Source organism: Littorina saxatilis, linkage group LG1 (assembly GCF_037325665.1).
Source record: "Littorina saxatilis isolate snail1 linkage group LG1, US_GU_Lsax_2.0, whole genome shotgun sequence".
Classification (NCBI taxonomy): domain Eukaryota; kingdom Metazoa; phylum Mollusca; class Gastropoda; order Littorinimorpha; family Littorinidae; genus Littorina; species Littorina saxatilis.
In genome coordinates this window covers 55,525,106-55,544,124 of record NC_090245.1, presented here as the reverse complement: position 1 = coordinate 55,544,124, position 19,019 = coordinate 55,525,106, and the positions used below count along the sequence as shown (strand labels likewise).

Genomic DNA, 19,019 nt, shown 5'->3' with positions numbered 1-19,019 from the left:
GCCTGCTTTGGTCTGGCTTGAATCCACAAAATATAACAGAAGTTCGATGACAGTACCGCTGCACGCCATTTTTGATCTTCGAATTCGAATTTGACCGAATGCACTCAAAACTTTTGCACGAAGCCCTTCCATTGGATGAAGTTTGGCAGACTTTTGCAATTTGCCTTCTGATTGGATCTTTTTTTGTGTGTGAGGGAAGCAATCGCTGTCAAAATCATATTTCTGAATGTGTTGTTGCTTCCCTTCAATCGGAATTGGCTCCTTGACGAATAGAGGATTATAGAGTGATACAGCTGTGAAAAATGTACGTTGAAAATATAATGCTTTGCAATAATGCCCATCACGATCACGAAAACAAATGACGATCACGATCACGAGAATTGATTTTTTTGTCATCACGGATCACGGGCAAAGTCCCATCACGATCACAGAAATGGAAATTTCGGCAATCACGGTCACAGAAAGGTCAAAAAACGCCAATCACGATCACGATTTTAAACCCTTTGGGGCCCTCATTGTTATATCCACCGTTCGCATGTTAATGTTTTTATATACACCCTGCGTGTTTGTGTGTTTGTCAGTGTATGCGTGCGTCTGCGTGTGTGTGTGTGCGCGTGTGTGTGCGTGTGTTTGTGCATGTGCATGTGTGTGTGTGTGTGTGTGCGATGCACGAATCAATGAGTGACGACAAATCGGGCTAGTACAGTGCCAGTAGCTAGCTCTCTAGTACCGAAGGTATTTCAAAGTTAAATGTTTTCTTTGTACCTTTCTTTCCACCAACAGAGAAAAGTAATCTCTGAATCTTCGGCATTACGGAGGTCGCTGGTGTCAGTCGGAACGGATAATCGGCCATCTTTGAAAACACTGTATGTGTGGCAGAGAAACAAATGTGCACAACATGTGTAGAAAGCAGGGTCTCAAGAAACACATGCCAAAGTAGAATGCAGCTCCAACCCACTGAGACTTGACTCTTTGATACTTTGGGTTAACAGTGATGCAAGGAAAACCATCGGCACACAGTCAGTGTCGTCAGTTGGAAAGTGTTTACGTACTGCTTTCCAAAACCTCTGACATACAGCAATACTGACGTATGCTTGCGAAAACACGTGCAGGTTTCCTCTGCCAAAGAGTACACACGCACGCGCGCAAACACTTACAAACACATACGCACACATGCATACAAATAGAAACACATACGTATACACACACACAAACACAAACACACACAGACACACGCACACACACACATTCTCATTCACACACGCACACACACGTACGCACGCATTACGGCACGCACGCATGCACGCACGCACAATTAGCTGCTGGCTCAAAGTGATTATGTTTGCTTTTGTACGTTTTCTTTCTTTATTTGGTGTTTAACGTCGTTTTCAACCACGAAGGTTATATTGCGACGGGGAAAGGGGGGAGATGGGATAGAGCCACGTGTCAATTGTTTCTTGTTCACAAAAGCACTAATCAAAAATTTGCTCCAGGGGCTTGCAACGTAGTACAATATATTACCTTACTGGGAGAATGCAAGTTTCCAGTACAAAGGACTTAACATTTCTTACATACTGCTTCACTAAAATCTTTACAAAAATTGACTATATTCTATACAAGAAACACTTAACAAGGGTAAAAGGAGAAACAGAATCTTACGACATGCTGGGGAGCATCGGGTAAATTCTTCCCCCTAACCCGCGGGGGGTGCTTTTGTACGTGCATGATTGTGATCGTGCGTGTGTTTGTTCGTGTTCATAGGCCTATGTTTTTCAGTCATTTTGTTTACGCTGAATGTTCGTTTCGGGAAGCTCTGTTTTCAAAGAAGGACGGCCGTAGGTCACAAGATTACTATTTTATTACTATTTTACTGATAGTTTATCGTTTACATTTTTCTATTTAGTTCTTCATTTACTTATTTACTCTTTTATCTAAGGCAGATTGACATTTTCGTTCAGATAATATTCTCTCAAAACGTCACAAAATAATGGTACACCTTTTTTTTCCAAGCAGGCTTAACTGGTTTTTTTCAGCATCCCTGTTCTCATTTAGAATCATAATGTTTTCAAGCTTCTGCAGCTGGTACGAAAAGAACTTTTAAATGCAAGGATATACTCGGTGCAAATTATACTTTATTGTTGATTTTTTTTTTATATCTTCAAAGATCATGCCCGTCTTTCTTACTTACTAAGTATGATCACATTTCACTGCGAGTGCTGATCAAAATAGTTTTCAATGAGTGTCGGTCTGGGTGTAAGGCATTTTGGGAGGGAGTGAGAGAGAGAGAGAAGAAGGGGGGAGGGGGAGGGGGGGGAATGTCAAAACAAAATGAAGAATGTGGAAGGCTAAAAGTAGAAACGACGGGAAAAGAAATAAAAGAGGGAAACAGAGAGAGGAAATTCCCCAGATATCTTGTAAAAAAGAAAACAAGTCGCGTAAGGCGAAATTACTACATTTAGTCACAGACCATTTTTGGTCTATGATTTAGTCAAGCTGTGGAACTCACAGAATGAAACTGAACGTAGTCCGCCGCTAGTGCAAAAGGCAGTGAAAGTGACGAGCCTGTTTGGCGCGGTAGCGGTTGCGCTGTGCTTCATTGCACGCTTTACTGTAACTCTCTTCGTTTTAACTTTCTGAGCGTGTTTTTCATCCAAACATATCATATCTATATGTTTTTGGAATCAGGAACCGACAAGGAATAAGATGAAATAGTTTGTAAAACGATTTCGGAAATTTAATTTTAATCATAATTTTTATATTTTTAATTTTTAGAGCTTGTTTTTAATCCGAATATAACATATTTATATGTTTTTGGAATCAGAACATGATGAAGAATAAAATAAAAGTAATTTTGGATCGTTTTATAAAAAAATAATTTTAATCACAATTTTCAGATTTTTAATGACCAAAGTCATTAATTAATTTGTAAGCCTCCATGCTGAAATGCAATACCGAAGTCCGGCCTTCGTCGAAGATTGCTTGGCCAAAATTTCAATTAATTTGATTGAAAAATGAGGGTGTGACAGTGCCGCCTCAACTTTTACAAAAAGCCGGATATGACGTCATAAAATACATTTATCGAAAAAATGAAAAAACTATCTGGGGATATCATACCCAGGAACTCTCATGTAAAATTTCATAAAGATCGGTCCAGTAGTTTACTCTGAATCGCTCTACACACACACACACACACATACACCACGACCCTCGTCTCGATTCCCCCTCTATGTTAAAACATTTAGTCAAAACTTGACTAAATGTAAACAAGTCGCGTAAGGCGAAAATACAACATTTAGTCAAGTAGCTGTCGAACTCACAGAATGAAACTGAACGCAATGCAACGCAGCAAGACCGTATACTCGTAGCATCGTCAGTCCACCGCTCATGGCAAAGGCAGTGAAATTGACAAGAAGAGCGGGGTAGTAGTTGCGCTGAGAAGGATAGCACGCTTTTCTGTACCTCTCTTCGTTTTAACTTTCTGAGCGTGTTTTTAATCCAAACATATCATATCTATATGTTTTTGGAATCAGGAACCGACAAGGAATAAGATGAAAGTGTTTTTAAATTGATTTCGAAAATTTAATTTTGATAATAATTTTTATATTTTTAATTTTCAGAGCTTGTTTTTAATCCAAATATAACATATTTATATGTTTTTGGAATCAGAAAATGATGGAGAATAAGATGAACGTAAATTTGGATCGTTTTATAAAAAATTGTTTTTTTTACAATTTTCAGATTTTTAATGACCAAAGTCATTAATTAATTTTTAAGCCACCAAGCTGAAATGCAATACCGAAGTCCGGGCTTCGTCGGAGATTACTTAAAAATTTCAACCAGTTTGGTTGAAAAATGAGAGCGTGACAGTGCCGCCTCAACTTTCACGAAAAGCCGGATATGACGTCATCAAAGACATTTATCAAAAAAATGAAAAAACGTCTGAGGATATCATACCCAGGAACTCTCATGTCAAATTTCATAAAGATCGGTCCAGTAGTTTAGTCTGAATCGCTCTACACACACACACACACACACAGACAGACAGACAGACAGACAGACAGACAGACACACATACACCACGACCCTCGTCTCGATTCCCCCTCTACGTTAAAACATTTAGTCAAAACTTGACTAAATGTAAAAAGAGAAATAAGAACAAGAAGAAAGCGGAGAAATTGTTAAGGCCGACATTGACACAGTATCGTACAAATTAGCACTGAAGAGCGTGACAATGACATCGGAGTCGACGACGTTTTGTTGTCAATGCCAAAAATAGCCTGCATCGCCATTGACACAGCAAAACTCAACACAACATTGCTGCTTCAAGTCCAAGTCACGTGTACCAAACAGTCACCAGACTTCTGTTTCACGGCCAGACCAGGAGGGGGGGGGGGGGGGGGAGGGGGTGCGGAGGGAGAAAGGAGGGCCATGCGCAAGTAAGGAGCCCACTCCTGAAACTGCAGGCGCTGACCATCAGTATAAAACGCCAAGGCCAGGACTGTCCAGTACAAATTCAGCTCCGCTGTCCAGCCAGCAACAACGTTACAATAGAAAGAAAGGAAGGAGATCGTGAGAGCAACAAGAAGAGAAAACCAAGAAGGAATAGATGTAGCGTCCACCTGCGCTGTGGGGATAAAATCGGAACATCACCTACTGGTGAACTGCAAGCGAAGACACGTACTCCGCTTCTATTTCCAGCCGCCGAGAAAGTGAGGTCAAAGAGGCACCGTCATAACGATCACAAGACCAAACTGCAACCGGAGTTCCTCATTCCAAAGGTGTCGTCTGCAACGAGCTCACGTCTTCGTTTTTTGTAAAAACCAAGTGCTCCACTTTGGAAGTTCCTGGGCCGATCATTTTTGCTGCAGTTTCGAAACTTGTCAGGAAAAGTTTGAGACAGAGACACTATTTAGGTTCAGAACTTCATTTTTGTCTGCAGAACTGAGAAGTTTTGACAACCTGGTGCTTATTTTCGTGTGGACACGGTGTGTGCTGTGTTTCTGCCCAGGACATCCCATCGTCTGCTTACTTGTAAGTTATACTATTTTCTCTTACATTGTGTTCCTTTGATCTTGACAAAGACGTATTTCAGACATTCACAGACAAATCGAAAGTCCTTGTTCAGAACGTAAATAGTATGTATCCTCTCTGATGAATCTGGTCTGTTTTTCACGAGTGAGATGAACGTCAAACAAACTTCAAGATATTAATCTGTGGACGAGCTTTTTATTTATTTTACTCGTACTTGAAAATGTTTGTAAGAACAGCTTAAGAGTGCGTCTTGAGATATTATGATGATTAATAATTTTCGTTAAGAATTATTGATCAGACGTTGGTTACTTTTTTCTGCGAAAGTCTAGTATCTTTTCTAGATTCCATAATTATTGAATAGTAAGTAAGTTATGGAAAAAGTAGTTCATATCTATTGGCAAAACTTAACCAATTGTAGCCAGTGTTTAAAGTAAGTGTTCGCAGGTCCTTTCTATTCTATATTTTTACATTTAGTCAAGTTTTGACTAAATGTTTAAACGTAGAGGGGGGAATCGAGACGAGGGTCGTGGTGTATGTGCGTGTGTGTGTCTGTCTGTGTGTGTGTGTGTGTGTGTAGAGCGATTCAGACTAAACTACTGGACCGATCTTTATGAAATTTGACATGAGAGTTCCTGGGTATGATATCCTCAGACGGTTTTTTCGTTTTTTCGATAAATGTCTTTGGTGACATCATATCCGGCTTTTCGTGAAAGTTGAGGCAGCACTGTCACGCCCTCATTTTTCAACCAAATTGGTTGAAATTTTGGTCGGGTAATGTTCGACGAAGCCCGGACTTCGGTATTGCATTTCAGCGTGGTGGCTTAAAAATTAATTAATGACTTTGGTCATTAAAAATCTGAAAATTGTAAAAAAAAAAAGTTTTATAAAACGATCCAAATTTACGTTTACCTTATTCTCCATCATTTGCTGATTCCAAAAACATGTAAAGATGTTATATTTGGATTAAAAACAAGCTCTGAAAATTAAATATATAAAAATTATTATCAAAATTAAATTTTCCAAATCAATTTAAAAACACTTTCATCTTATTCCTTGTCGGTTCCTGATTCCAAAAACATATAGATATGATATGTTTCGATTAAAAACACGCTCAGAAAGTTAAAACGAAGAGAGGTACAGAAAAGCGTGCTATCCTTCCCAGCGCAACTACTACCCCGCTCTTCTTGTCAATTTCACTGCCTATGCCGTGAGCGGTGGACTACGAGTATACGGTCTTGCTGCGTTGCATTGCGTTCAGTTTCATTCTGTGAGTTCGACAGCTACTTGACTAAATGTTGTATTTTCGCCTTACGCGACTTGTTATTTATTATTGTCTCCGGTGTAGGCGATTTTTGAGAGGAAATGTATTTGATAATGCAATATACTGTAAAATCAATAAAGCACAAAGGGGGGGGGGGGGGGGTATACATAGGATTTCCCCTAACCATTCTGATAATCATCGCTCCACGGCTATTGCCAGTTTCTCTCTGACAGCATGCTAAACTATTGCGCGAATCTAACAAGAATACAGAGTTATCTCCCATATGTTTTTCGCGAGCACTGGTCTAAATTTGAGATCAGTGTTCGCGAGACGAAAATGATTACAGATTGGCCGACTTCGACAGTGATCTCCGTTCTGTTCTTCACAGTTATGATACAGACATCGTTCTAAGGTCAAAACAAGTCGAAATTTTGAGACTGCTGTCGAAAGGAGACCGTGATATATGGTTGCATCACTCTCAACTGGTTACAGAAAAAATCGTCTGCACCGGCGCGCACCGGAGCCAAAGTTGATTATCACGTGACACTTTAGAGTTGTTTGCACAGTATATACATCCGCGAAAGATAGCTTGCTTGAAACTGTCTTACATATCAATTCCTTTGTAATTTAAAAATTACACAACACCATGAAAAATCATTATCGACGATCGCGAATCTGCTTATATCCATAACACATTACGAAAAGATCTAAATATGTAAAAAATCGATTTCCTCTCCAGACAAGAAAAACAAAGGCTGTCAGGGATAGAATGAGACCCGAAGGGAAGTAACTCATTTTTGACCTGAGTTTAGGATGTTCCCCTAACGTGATTTAAAATGCAAACAGGCTTTGTAGAAAAAGAACGTGTTTCTTTGTTGAGAAAAACAAACAAACTCTGTGAAATATTCATTATGGTCACGAACATCGTTTGTTGTTTTGCTTTGATGTTTTGTTTGGTTTTTGCTTCCCAACATGTATTTTGACAAGACAGACGTAAGGCGCTGTCGTCTCGTGCCCCGAGTAGTTCCTTCCGTTCGGTATTTGGTCCAAGTGTTTCTAATAATATGGTATCCCCTTAGATCGACTAGGACAGACCAGCGACGAATAAGACTGAGGAGAAGTTGATTTTTGGTATGAGTTCAAGTGGAACAAATGCTCTTACCCCTAGTAAAAGCCTAGAAATAGGTCGCTCGCCCAATGTACGTTTCCCACAGGACAGTATGTACAACAACGAAAGGTGTATTTTTTCTTTTTAATTTCACAAAGTTATTCAGTAGTAATTATAGTGCAAACGTCTGATACCCCATATTCAAGTTTCATACATTATCTTATAAATATGGGCTTAATGCCTCCCGCTTTTCATGTTATTTCTCTCCTTAGCCATCTTTAAACTTACTTAGACACTGTCTTTTGTGAATGTCATGTTAATATTATTTACGTTTTCTGGAGGGGCATGTTATCTGTCAAAATTATTGGGGAATAGAGAAAGTAGGAGAACCACAATTCCAATTTAGTGCGTTTAGGGGCACTCATAATTTTACAGATCATACTTACTTCGAATGTAAGAAAATGTTACAAGTTTCTCATCAATTGTACACGTTTGATTTCATGTGCGTTTGTGTTTTATGCTTGGAATTTAGTTTCAAAAGTGGGTACAAAGTTCCTTCATCGGTCTTCTTCCGGTGTGATCATTTATTTGTTGATTTGTTTACTTATCCACGGTAGAATCTGAGTAATTTCTTCAGTAATATTTGTGTAAAAAAACCAGACCCCATATTTAAGTTTCAGTCGGTATCTCAGAAATAAGCTCGTTGAGCATTCTTTTGTTTGTTATTTCCTCCCGTGTCACTCCTTGTACTTACACAAAAAGTTCCCTTTTAAATATTTCACTTTTACAAGGCGTAGATTCCAGCCTTGATACAGAAAGAAAGTTATGACCTGAGATGAGTGCGTCATCGGCACACTTTTGGTTTAAACAACATTTTATTCAAAATGTTTCGCATGAAACAATTCAAAACATACAACTAGGACACGCACTCAAGCAAATGCTTATACTACGTGGCCAGAACAATACTAAATTACACACATTGTTATAGTGGTGGACATAACAACAATAAACAAGAACAAATTGAAGGAATGGGGATTGGGAACTAAATAAGAACAGAAGAATCTACAGCAGAGAAAAAAGAAGAGGGTGTCGGTCGGGCGGGAGGGGGAGGGGGGAGAACGTACAAGCAACCACAAGGAGAGACTAGGACGAAAGTGCGTGGGAAGAGAACATCAACTCTAAGACATGCAACCTGTAAGTTCAAGTAAATGTACATTTTGTTTATGGAAGGCAGTAATTCGTTAAGATATGAAATACAAGACAAACGATAATAATCGTTACTTATATGCTGCTTATGTAATCAAATACGATAACACAGAGAGAGGCAGTGTGGAGGTACACATACGCCTGCACACACACATACACACTACCAATGCGTGAACACATCCGTCAAGTCAGTCGGCACACTTTTGAGATCGGAGCTAAGGCATGAGTCTTCCCGGTTTTCCCCGTCAAGACTTGACATTACTCCTGCCCCAGGAAATGCGTACTTGTCAATGCGAATTACTTATACCGTTCAACTCTTTTTTAGCTACTGACGTTAAAACTGACCTACCCACCGTATTTCCGAGAGGGAGAACCTGCCTACAGTGTTATTCCTTTAGAAACCTGACTTTAAACTATCCCAACTGACTGTTGGCTTTACAGTCCACCTACCTAACCGTTGTGTCAGATAAGAAGCGCGATCAATGTCTACATAGGGCCTTGCAGTATGTACTTCAGTATGCATTCCTTTCAGACCTAACTGACCACTTTATTTCAGACATGACTGTCGAGTCAGCAGTGACCAACCAGGGCCTTGCAGTAAGAACTGTTGCTATATTCCATTCAGATCTAACTGACCACTTCATATTTCAGACAGGACGCTTCAGTCCACAGTGACCAGCCAGGGCCTTGCAGTGAGCACTGCAGGCCGTCTCTCCTCCACCATTGAGTCCAAGGTGCTGCCCGCCAAGAGTGGTGCCGACCCCTCCACCGCCTCCTTCTCCTCCCTCTCCTCCCTCAAGCTGCGCGCCATGATCACCGGCCCCCGCGAGCGCTTCCTCCTCTCCTTCATCGTCCTCAGCGTCTTCGGCGTGGTGCAGCTGCACTTCATCATGTCCCACCCCCGCCACCCCCACTACCCCCAGCCCTGCCCCCCGGAGCCCGGCATTCACTGGGTGCGTGACCCACAGAGCTGCTTCCATTACTTCATCTGCGTGGGCGGTCGGCCCATCCGCATGCCTCAGTGCCCGGACCATACCGTGTGGTCCGTGGGTGCCCGAAACTGCGTGCCCATCCATTCCCTGTGGGACGACTGCCCCCACCTCTCCTTGCCCCCTCCCCCACACTCTCTGCGGCAGCCACCACAGCCCACAGCCTTCTCCGTGACGCGCGCTGCCCGCAACTGGACGGCCGCTTCGGACCGCATGGACGCCCTCCTGGACCCACTGCACCCTGACCAGCGACAACGGGAAACATTACTGCGTGCGTCTCACAGCCTGAACACACTTCTCTCTGTCTATCTGTCTGTCGGTCTATCTCGTCATCTTTTACATAGGATGATGTATTTGGTACTATGTGTATTTGATATGTTAAATTAAGTTCACTTCCTTTCCTTTTGATGACATCTCGAGATCAGCTTTCTGACTTTCTTGCTTGAATGCCATGAAAGATTTCTTTTCTCTGTATTAAAAAGCTGATTGTCATTTTAGCGTTCATGCTTTTCTTTTAAATCTGAACATTGGGTTTTTGTTGTAAAGAAACCTTCAGTCAAACAATTATTTTTAACCACCGCTTTTATGATCTTAGATTCTTGTTTAAGACGAACCTTATGATCGGTGCAATCATGCAGCAGTCCAACTAACATTCGAGCCAACATGGCAAATATTCAGACCAATGTCTAAAAGCATAACCTCAAGTTACACATCGAAGTGCCCCTGACCAAGCATCGTAGAGACTGACAGCAATGATTTTCAAGCTACCTGACCTCTGACCATCCACCTCCTTATGTTCCCACCCAACAGGCGTGCTGCCCAACCACCCGTGTGTGTTCAGCGGGGAGCAGACCTACCTGCCCCACCCCGGCCGCTGCCACTGGTTCTACAACTGCTCCGCCCCCGTCACGAACGAGGGGAGGGCGAAGTCGGACAGGGACGGGTGGGACGGACTGACGGAGGAGTGCCCCTACCCCCAGCTCTTCTCTCTCGCCACACACACCTGTGTGCACTACGCCGACGTCGACTGTGGCAAGCGCGGCCTCTTCCTTGACCCATGTGAGTTCTGGTTGTTTCGTTATTTTAATCAATGGTTTGTTCGTAATTCAGTATTTACAATGCCGCGAGCCTGTGTGTATGTATTTAAGGAACACAGCTAAATAATTTAGTGGCTCTAAATAGAGCTGTTTCTATAATTTATATCCCTCTGGACACACCTAGTATATAGGTTTGTACAGGTCAAATTCAATGGTGTTGCCATCACTGTTCTTTATTCAAATTTGACAATGTCAATGGTACCTGCTCCAATAGAACATTTAACAAGAATCTAGTGAGACAAAGGATTGCGTGTTTAAACCGACAAACTTGATTCACTGTTTGCTGTCTTTTTTTGGGCTCAGTTACCAGGGGGTCTAACCTATGCTGAAACAATCGAGAGGGGGTCATCAAATCAGAACTACCCTGAGAAAGCTACATCGTTCTTACTGAGACTAGACACAAAGCCAGAGACATGTTTCAAGAGGACTAAAGCGCTTCTGGCCTATTTCGATAATTTCAGGAAATAATATCACATTAATGCCTCGTTTCTGCAGACGATGATATGAAAGTTGTACAGAAAGTACCGAGTATACATTAGTTCGACAAGTCACAACTGCAAACGGTGAAACACAGACAGTAATCGCAAGCCAGTCGGGTGCAAGGTACACAAATAAATCAATTAAAAAAATCCCAAGAGGATTATCAGGGGGTGGGGTGTCAGATGACAGTCTTATGGTTTGTTGCGTTCAATGCATGAAAAAAACAATTCCTGGGACATGTTTTCCGAAAAACCAATACCAATGGGCATATCAAGGTCTGCTGACTGAGTAATATACTCGATCGTCTTCTGGTTTATCTATGCTATAAAAGTACCGCAGGTTGTTTTTATGTACCCCCACAGGTGAGTACCGCCAGCTTCACTGCCAGACGGCCCACCGCCAGTCGTACAGCCTTCGTCACGGGAGCTGCGTGGGGCTGAGCGACGGTCTGCAGCCACACCCCGGTCGCGAGTGGACGCCGCGCTACTTGCTGTGCAAAGACCAGCGCGCCCTCCAGCAGCTGGAGTGTCCTCAGGACAAACCCATCTTCTCCCCGGACACAATGCGCTGCGAGAGCTGGATGGACATCCCCAAGGCGCACGGCGGCATGCAGCCATCTTGCCAGGGCCGCCACGATGGCAGGTACCCGGATGAGACGGGTCGCTGTGGCGTCTTCTACGAGTGTGCCGACGACGTCATCCAGGGTCGCTTTGAGTGTCCCACCGGTACCGTCTTCCACCCTGAAAGACAGACTTGTCGCAGGAAAAATGCTCCGGGTGGGTTGATATTTCTAGTTTTACTGTTTACTTCTTCTTATCCTTTTAATTAGCAGTGTTCTGGTTAATCTTTGCAGCAAAAATGTGACAAGCCAATAAATTACCAGTATCAGGTGAAGCTGGGTTTATTATCTACCAAATAAACCACATCTTACAAATGCCCCATATTTACCCTGTGTAATTTTTTTGTAGCTCTGCCCCTTATTATTTTACTGTCGGTTAATGCTTTTTTGCTTTCTAGAAATGCAACTTGAGCGGATTTCTCCCTCGACAAAATGTGTAATAGTAGCTGCTTACGAACATTGCAGGCATCCCTCCTCCGTGCAGCAACCACTCGGCCAACGGTCGTAGCAGCCTGGGCGTGTCGCTGTCGCTGTGTGGCCACATGGAGGACGGGCTGTACGCCGACCCTTACGGCCGCTGCGCGCTCTACTACGAGTGCCAGCAGTCCCTGCTCAAGACCTACCACAAGTGTGACCTCGGCACCTTCGACCCTCGCACCCAGCGCTGCCAGTTCTCCCTGACCCACGTGCCGGCCCCGTGCGGACAGCGGCCCAACCCTTGCCTGGACACGCCCGACGGTCAGTACGCGGACATGGCCTCCAACTGCCAGGCGTCGTACCGCTGCAAGAACAACCTGCTGGTCCGACAGCGCGCCTGCCCGCCCGGCAGAGTGTTCCACCAGGAGAAGGGCCTGTGCCAGCTGCCCAACGACACCCCGCCCCCCTGTGGCCTGGCTCCCTCCTGCAGGGACAAGGCTGACGGCCGCTACCCCTCGCCCCTCAAGGGCTGTCAGTTCTACTACACCTGCAGGGCTGGACACTTTGTGAGCTACGGCCAGTGCTCGGTGGAGCAGGGCGGCTTCTACTTCAACGCTCTCACTGGCCGCTGTGACTTCCCGCAGAACGTCTGTGCTCCCTGTGGAATCCGCACACACAACTGGTGAGTGCTAACTCGTCTATATTTCATTTTATAGACTGTAAATGTGTCTTTGTTGTGTAAATGTTCATTGTTTGCATAAAGCTTACTTACATGTTGCTGTCTCTTTCTATATAATTTAGAACTGTCACATTCGCGAGTAAGTTTGTCTTTTTCCTTGTCTGTTACGATTTCTGTTAACGTTCAGACCTTTTTGGAAAAAGTAGGTAACTTTCTCATTTATGCAGTATAGTTCTTTCTCAATGCGCCAAGTCCGCGCACTCTTTTTTCTTCTCACGTTTGAACTCTCATCGGCCGCAGAAGTAATCATGGAAGGTGTGTTTGTTTTTGTCTATCCATATATCTGTCTATGCCTCTCCCTGTTAATACTGCAATGGCGTCCTTTCTTCAGAATGTAAACATGAATGTATTTTATATCTCCTTGTGATATCGTCTGACCTATAACTTCAAACTCTTTTTCTTCATTCTGTTTCAGCACTCTTTCGTGATCCAAGCCATCCTCGTTTTTGTAAAACTTTTCGTCAATGGCAGCTCAGGAATTTATCCTTCCCTGACCTCATCTTTGATTGACAATCATTCTCGCCTCACCGGGCCACTCTCAACCAAGTCATATGCGTGTGGGTAAATGTGTGTGTGTGTGTGTGTGTGTGTTTGCGTGCATGCATATATATATATGTGTGTGTATTTGTGTGCGAGCGTGTGCGTGTGTGTGCGTGCGTGCGTGCGTGCGTGTGTGTGTGTATCTGTGTGTATGTCTGCATATATGACCTGTGTGCTTTCAAGCAGTTTTCGGGTATGTGTGACTTGCATAATTTTCTTGTCATAATGATTTATTCTTGACTAAAGACTAAAAACCGGAAATGTGATTGTGCCGCCGTGTTAATATTACGTCAAGTGTTCTGGTTCACATCAAAATTACGGAGTTTTTGATAGTTGAAATATCAGCCAGTGGGTAATGGTCATTCGGCGACTTCATTTCCGGCATTTTTAGATTACTGCATCTCCCGATAAAGCACTGTGAAGGGACGTCACATACTAAAAGAAGAGTGCAAATGTTCAGATTATTTATTCAGTGTGGTGACAAAGCTCACCAGGGGCTAAATCGTAATATTGCCACGGTCCCTAAAACCGGTTGACTCGTGTGTAAAAAAAGAAATTGTCTACGTGTATATTTATGAATCAATGTACAAAAATGTACAGAAAACAACTTCAAATCTATTTATTTGTTAATGTTTGTACAAAGTGTGAATAAAAATGTGAAGAATGTACAGTTACTTGAATTTCATCTACCGTATGAAAATAACATTTTGTGCCGGGTGCAGTGTACGAATACATAATGTGTAGCCTACATAATTATACAATGAGTAAATAAATCCCTGCAAGTATTTATTGTTTTGGTTTTTGGACTTTGTGTGTGTGTGGCGTGTGTTAGTGTGTTGGTGTGTGTGTGTCTGTGTGTGTGTCTGTGTGTGTTTGTGTTGCAAATCCAGACACTAAGATACAATTCAGTTCAAATCAACAATTGTTCCACAGGTTTATTTTCCCTAACTTGGGTTTGAAAATGAACAAAGACTTTTCTTTCTAATAATCATGTCATTGACAGTATAGGACTACAGTTTGTATTGATTGTTTTTACATTTAGTCAAGTTTTGACTAAATGTTTTAACATGGAGGGGGAATCGAGACGAGGGTCGTGGTGTATGTGTGTGTGTGTGTGTGTGTCTGTGCGTGTGTGTGTGTAGAGCGATTCAGACCAAACTACTGGACCGATCTTTATGAAATTTTACATGAGAGTTCCTGGGAATGATATCCCCGGACGTTTTTTTTTCTTTTTTTCGATAAATACCTTTGATGACGTCATATCCGGCTTTTTGTAAAAGTTGAGGCGGCACTGTCACACCCTCATTTTTCAATCAAATTGATTGAAATTTTGGCCAAGCAATCTTCGACAAAGGCCGGACTTCGGTATTGCATTTCAGCTTGGTGGCTTAAAAATTAATTAATGACTTTGGTCATTAAAAATCTGAAAATTGTAAAAAAATTATTTTTTATAAAACGATCCAAATTTACGTTCATCTTATTCTTCATCATTTTCTGATTCCAAAAACATATAAATATGTTATATTTTGATTAAAAACAAGCTCTGAAAATTAAAAATATAAAAATTATGATCAAAATTAAACTTCCGAAATCAATTTAAAAACACTTTCATCTTATTCCTTGTCGGTTCCCGATTCCAAAAACATATAGATATGATATGTTTGGATTAAAAACACGCTCAGAAAGGTAAAACGAAGAGAGGTACAGAAAAGCGTGCTATCCTTCTCAGCGCAACTACTACCCCGCTCTTCTTGTCAATTTCACTGCCTTTGCCACGAGCGGTGGACTGACGATGCTACGAGTATACGGTCTTGCTGAAAAATTGCATTGCATTCAGTTTCATTCTGTGAGTTCGACAGCTTGACTAAATGTAGCATGTTGGCCTTACGCGACTTGTTCCTATTTGTGTTACACAAGTAAAATCATGTTTTTTTTCTTCTGTCAGCTTAACACATTTCGTACATGGCACAAATATCTCTCTAAAGCTTTAATTTAAATCCTGGAACATGCAAATCCGCAAACACACACACACACACACACACACAGACACACAGACACACACACACACACACACACACACACATCCACACCATTTTGACAATATAAAGGAATAAAGAAGAATTGTAAATTTAAGGCTCCTGTCGGTAACAACAGTATGCAATCTCAAAATGTACTATTGACTTTACCTCCCAAAACAAAAGACACATTTTCAAACATTTAACATATATAATATGTATATATTCTAAGAACGAAATGAGAACAACGATTACAGGAACAACGACAGGAGAAAGACTGAAGAAAAAAGTGTGTACAGTTCACCAAACCACCATCTCTCGTTTTTACAATACAACATGAAGAGAAGACAACAGAGATGTGTTAATAGGTATTCACGGGATGAAACACGAAGACTGCAACCAACAGTGCAGCGACCGGTCAGTTAGATGCTGCTAAAGCACTTATTATTTTTACATTTAGTCAAGTTTTGACTAAATGTTTTAACATAGTTTCCTCCTGCACTCAGTGTATCATTATTTCATAATAACACCATTGATTTATTTTCCTCATATGTTTTCAAGTTTACAACCTTTTATGTCAATGAAAAACCTTCACAGGATACAAGGATGGAATTTTAACAGTTAAAAGCATCCCTACATAACATAAAACGTGGAATTCTACTTCTCAACTGTACATAATAGAATTACATCAGCTCTTTGGAAGACAAATGATTCGTTTTGAAAACAAACCCACCTGCATATAATGACGTATGAATAAGGAGAAGTGCACCAAAATCCCTTTCGTACTAATTTCACTGAGATGACACACAATACACACACACACACACACACACACACACACACACACGAAATCTCACACACACACACACACACACACACACACACACACACACACACACACACACACGCACGCACACACGCACACACACACACACACACACACACACACACACACACACACACACACACACACACACACACACACACACACACACACCACTTCGATTTCGAAGAAAACTGTAAATAACAATGTTTAAAAGTTCAAGCAAAAATAAAAAAAGAAGTGTTCTTGCATAAACAGAGAAGCCGTCAGTGAATTTCAAAAGGCAGGCTGTTACATAGGCACAAAACTTAAGATAAGCAAAATCATTCTTCCGACTGTAAAAGCAGTGCAGTATTTCCAGAAAGAATTACGCATAACTGGCAAAATGTAAGCACATAGCTACATGTGCACACAATGGGCATAAAACCGACATAAATCATAAAACCAATAGTCTGGGTAAAAAAAATGTTGACATGCATATAATACATGTATTCGCATTATATAAAATGACAATTTTTTCCTGATCCAGTTTGATTATGATCGTTTCGGATTTGGAAGAACGATTAAACATGATAACAAATATCATTTAATTAATGCTTTTACATCAATTTATAGCAAAAACATTAGAATAGGAGAAAAATATATACACAAAACAGTAGGTATTTCATGAACCTCTCAAATCTCACAATGATTTGTTTTATTGTGTTGCCTATATGACATACGCTTTAGCAAAGACATTTCGTTTCATTAAATTGCAAATAATTCATATGGCATACACTTTAGCAAACACAAATAAAGTACATGTATATACATATTAAGGCAGCAGAGCGGAACTGGACCTTCTTTATTGTTAGTATGTCGGGTACCATGTTTCCTTACTACAGTTTTTACAAATCATAGGCACAAGAATGATTCAGACTGAGCGCACCACAGGCACACGAACAACACTTTAAAAAAGCAGTATTGTGTATGCTCTGCAAGCGTTCACACACACACACACACACACACACATACATACACACACACACACACACACACACACACACACACACACACACACACACATGCACAAACACTCCCTCATACCCATGCACACACTGTTTGTGCATCAGGCGATATGAACGACGAAAATCCCCACCAACAACAGCAAAGTACAGACCGTCAAGTGAACTTCTCATTTGTCATTAATCAGCTTAGTGGTCTGTCTGCCGTCAAGTGAACCTTCTCATTTGCCATTAATCAGCTTAGTGGTCTGACTTCCGTCCGGAATGTCCACCTCAAAGTCGTTATCTTCTTTGAAGTCGTCGTCTTCGTCTTCTTCGTCGTTGGTCGGGGCGTAGAGCTTGGTCTTGCCGTATTTGTAGTCCATGGAGTCCCAACGCCGCGCAACGCGCCTCTGTCCTCGTCGTCGGAGCTTGATGGCCACGACGATGATGACGAGCAGGACGACGAAAGCGCCGAACGAGGCCCCAATGATCAGCCGTCGACTGTCGTCGGCCGCCAGCATGTTCTTGGTGTCCCTTTCTGGGTCGTGCACGTTCAGCACGCCTGGCTTACCACCGCCTGCCACCTGCACGGGAAAGAGGTCAACGATTCTTTCAGTATGGCAACAACGGTGTCGACGACAGTTTCCTTGATGGATCAGCGAGTTCTGAAGGTGTATCATGTTCGTTTCGGTAACAAGCAAGCACGTTATACTAAAGCCTGTCCTTAACTGGGCGAAGTCGACTACGCGAACCTGTCTCACGGAGCTTTAGCACTGAGTTTTCGGTCAAAAGACTTCGCGAAGTCTTTACGCAGTCGACTTAAGGACCGCCCTAAGACCGGTGCGTCACTAGCAGCAAGCCGCTGCGGAGAGGAGATTTTAATACAGTGGAACCCACCTTTTGGGACCTCAAAAAAAGCTGATAAATCAGGTCTTAAAAAAGAGGGAGTCTTAAAAATGGGGTACACTTACAGAAAATATCAACAGAAAGTCTGAGAAAACAGGGTCTTTAAAGTGAGGGATTCTTAAATCATGGGGTCTTAAAAGGGGGGAGGGGAGGGGGGAGGGGGGGGGGGGGTACGTAGTTACTGTATTTCATGTTGATGATTGTAACAATGACACTGGCAAAAGAAGTGCTGACAATTAAATGTCATGTAGTGCCAGTACTGTAGCCTGCATGATGTTCCGGGTGTCCCATATTCTGGGTTCCCATACTCCCACGTTCAACAGGCCTGGTTTACTGCCTTTAGTCTTCTGCTGCATACAAACGTAGCTTCCTATAATATACAACTGCAAATTCAAAGATTGGAAGTTAGTGTGCACGTAAAATGTAAAAGTCCATCATTTTCGAAGGTGATCATAAAGGTTATGTTGACGATGAACAGATTCATGCACATTCACATGCTCATGCACTGTATGCAATCCTGCTGTTTCTCATAAGCTGAATCTATAGCGATAGTCAGGGAGAGAGTCTTGATATGAAGCTGTCTACCCGAATGAAGCATGCAGTCAAAACACATGAAAACTTCAAAATAATACAGAAAATGCGTTTAGGAAAGCTTACAAAAGAAAAACGAAATAAATAAGTTTATCCTTATCTGACCTTAATATGAGAAATAAATAACAATAGCCAAGAATTAATCTGAATCTGCGTGTGAATTTTTGGGGCCAATTTTTGTCTGTTTCTTGGTGTGTTTCTTAATTTGTTT

General features: G+C 41.9%; 2 protein-coding genes across 3 annotated transcripts in view; one reads left to right on the top strand and one right to left on the bottom strand.

Moving 5' to 3' along the window:
- The first annotated feature begins 994 nt into the window (after positions 1–994).
- On the top strand, positions 995–14,281 carry LOC138950595 (uncharacterized). The gene is made up of 6 exons (XM_070322302.1): positions 995–1,019; positions 9,258–9,866; positions 10,406–10,654; positions 11,535–11,948; positions 12,257–12,890; positions 13,363–14,281. Exons 1-6 carry the CDS (start codon positions 995–997, stop codon positions 13,373–13,375), a joined length of 1,944 nt encoding a protein of 647 aa, XP_070178403.1. The 3' UTR covers positions 13,376–14,281.
- A 126-nt stretch (positions 14,282–14,407) lies between these two features.
- Positions 14,408–19,019, bottom strand: part of LOC138974613 (acid phosphatase type 7-like) — a 40,222-nt gene continuing 35,610 nt past the window's right edge. For both annotated transcript variants that reach the window (XM_070347338.1, XM_070347344.1), the window contains exon 10: positions 14,408–17,895. In XM_070347338.1, coding sequence (XP_070203439.1) covers positions 17,551–17,895 — 345 coding nt within the window. In that variant the 3' untranslated portion in view covers positions 14,408–17,550. The remainder of the gene's footprint in view (positions 17,896–19,019) is intronic.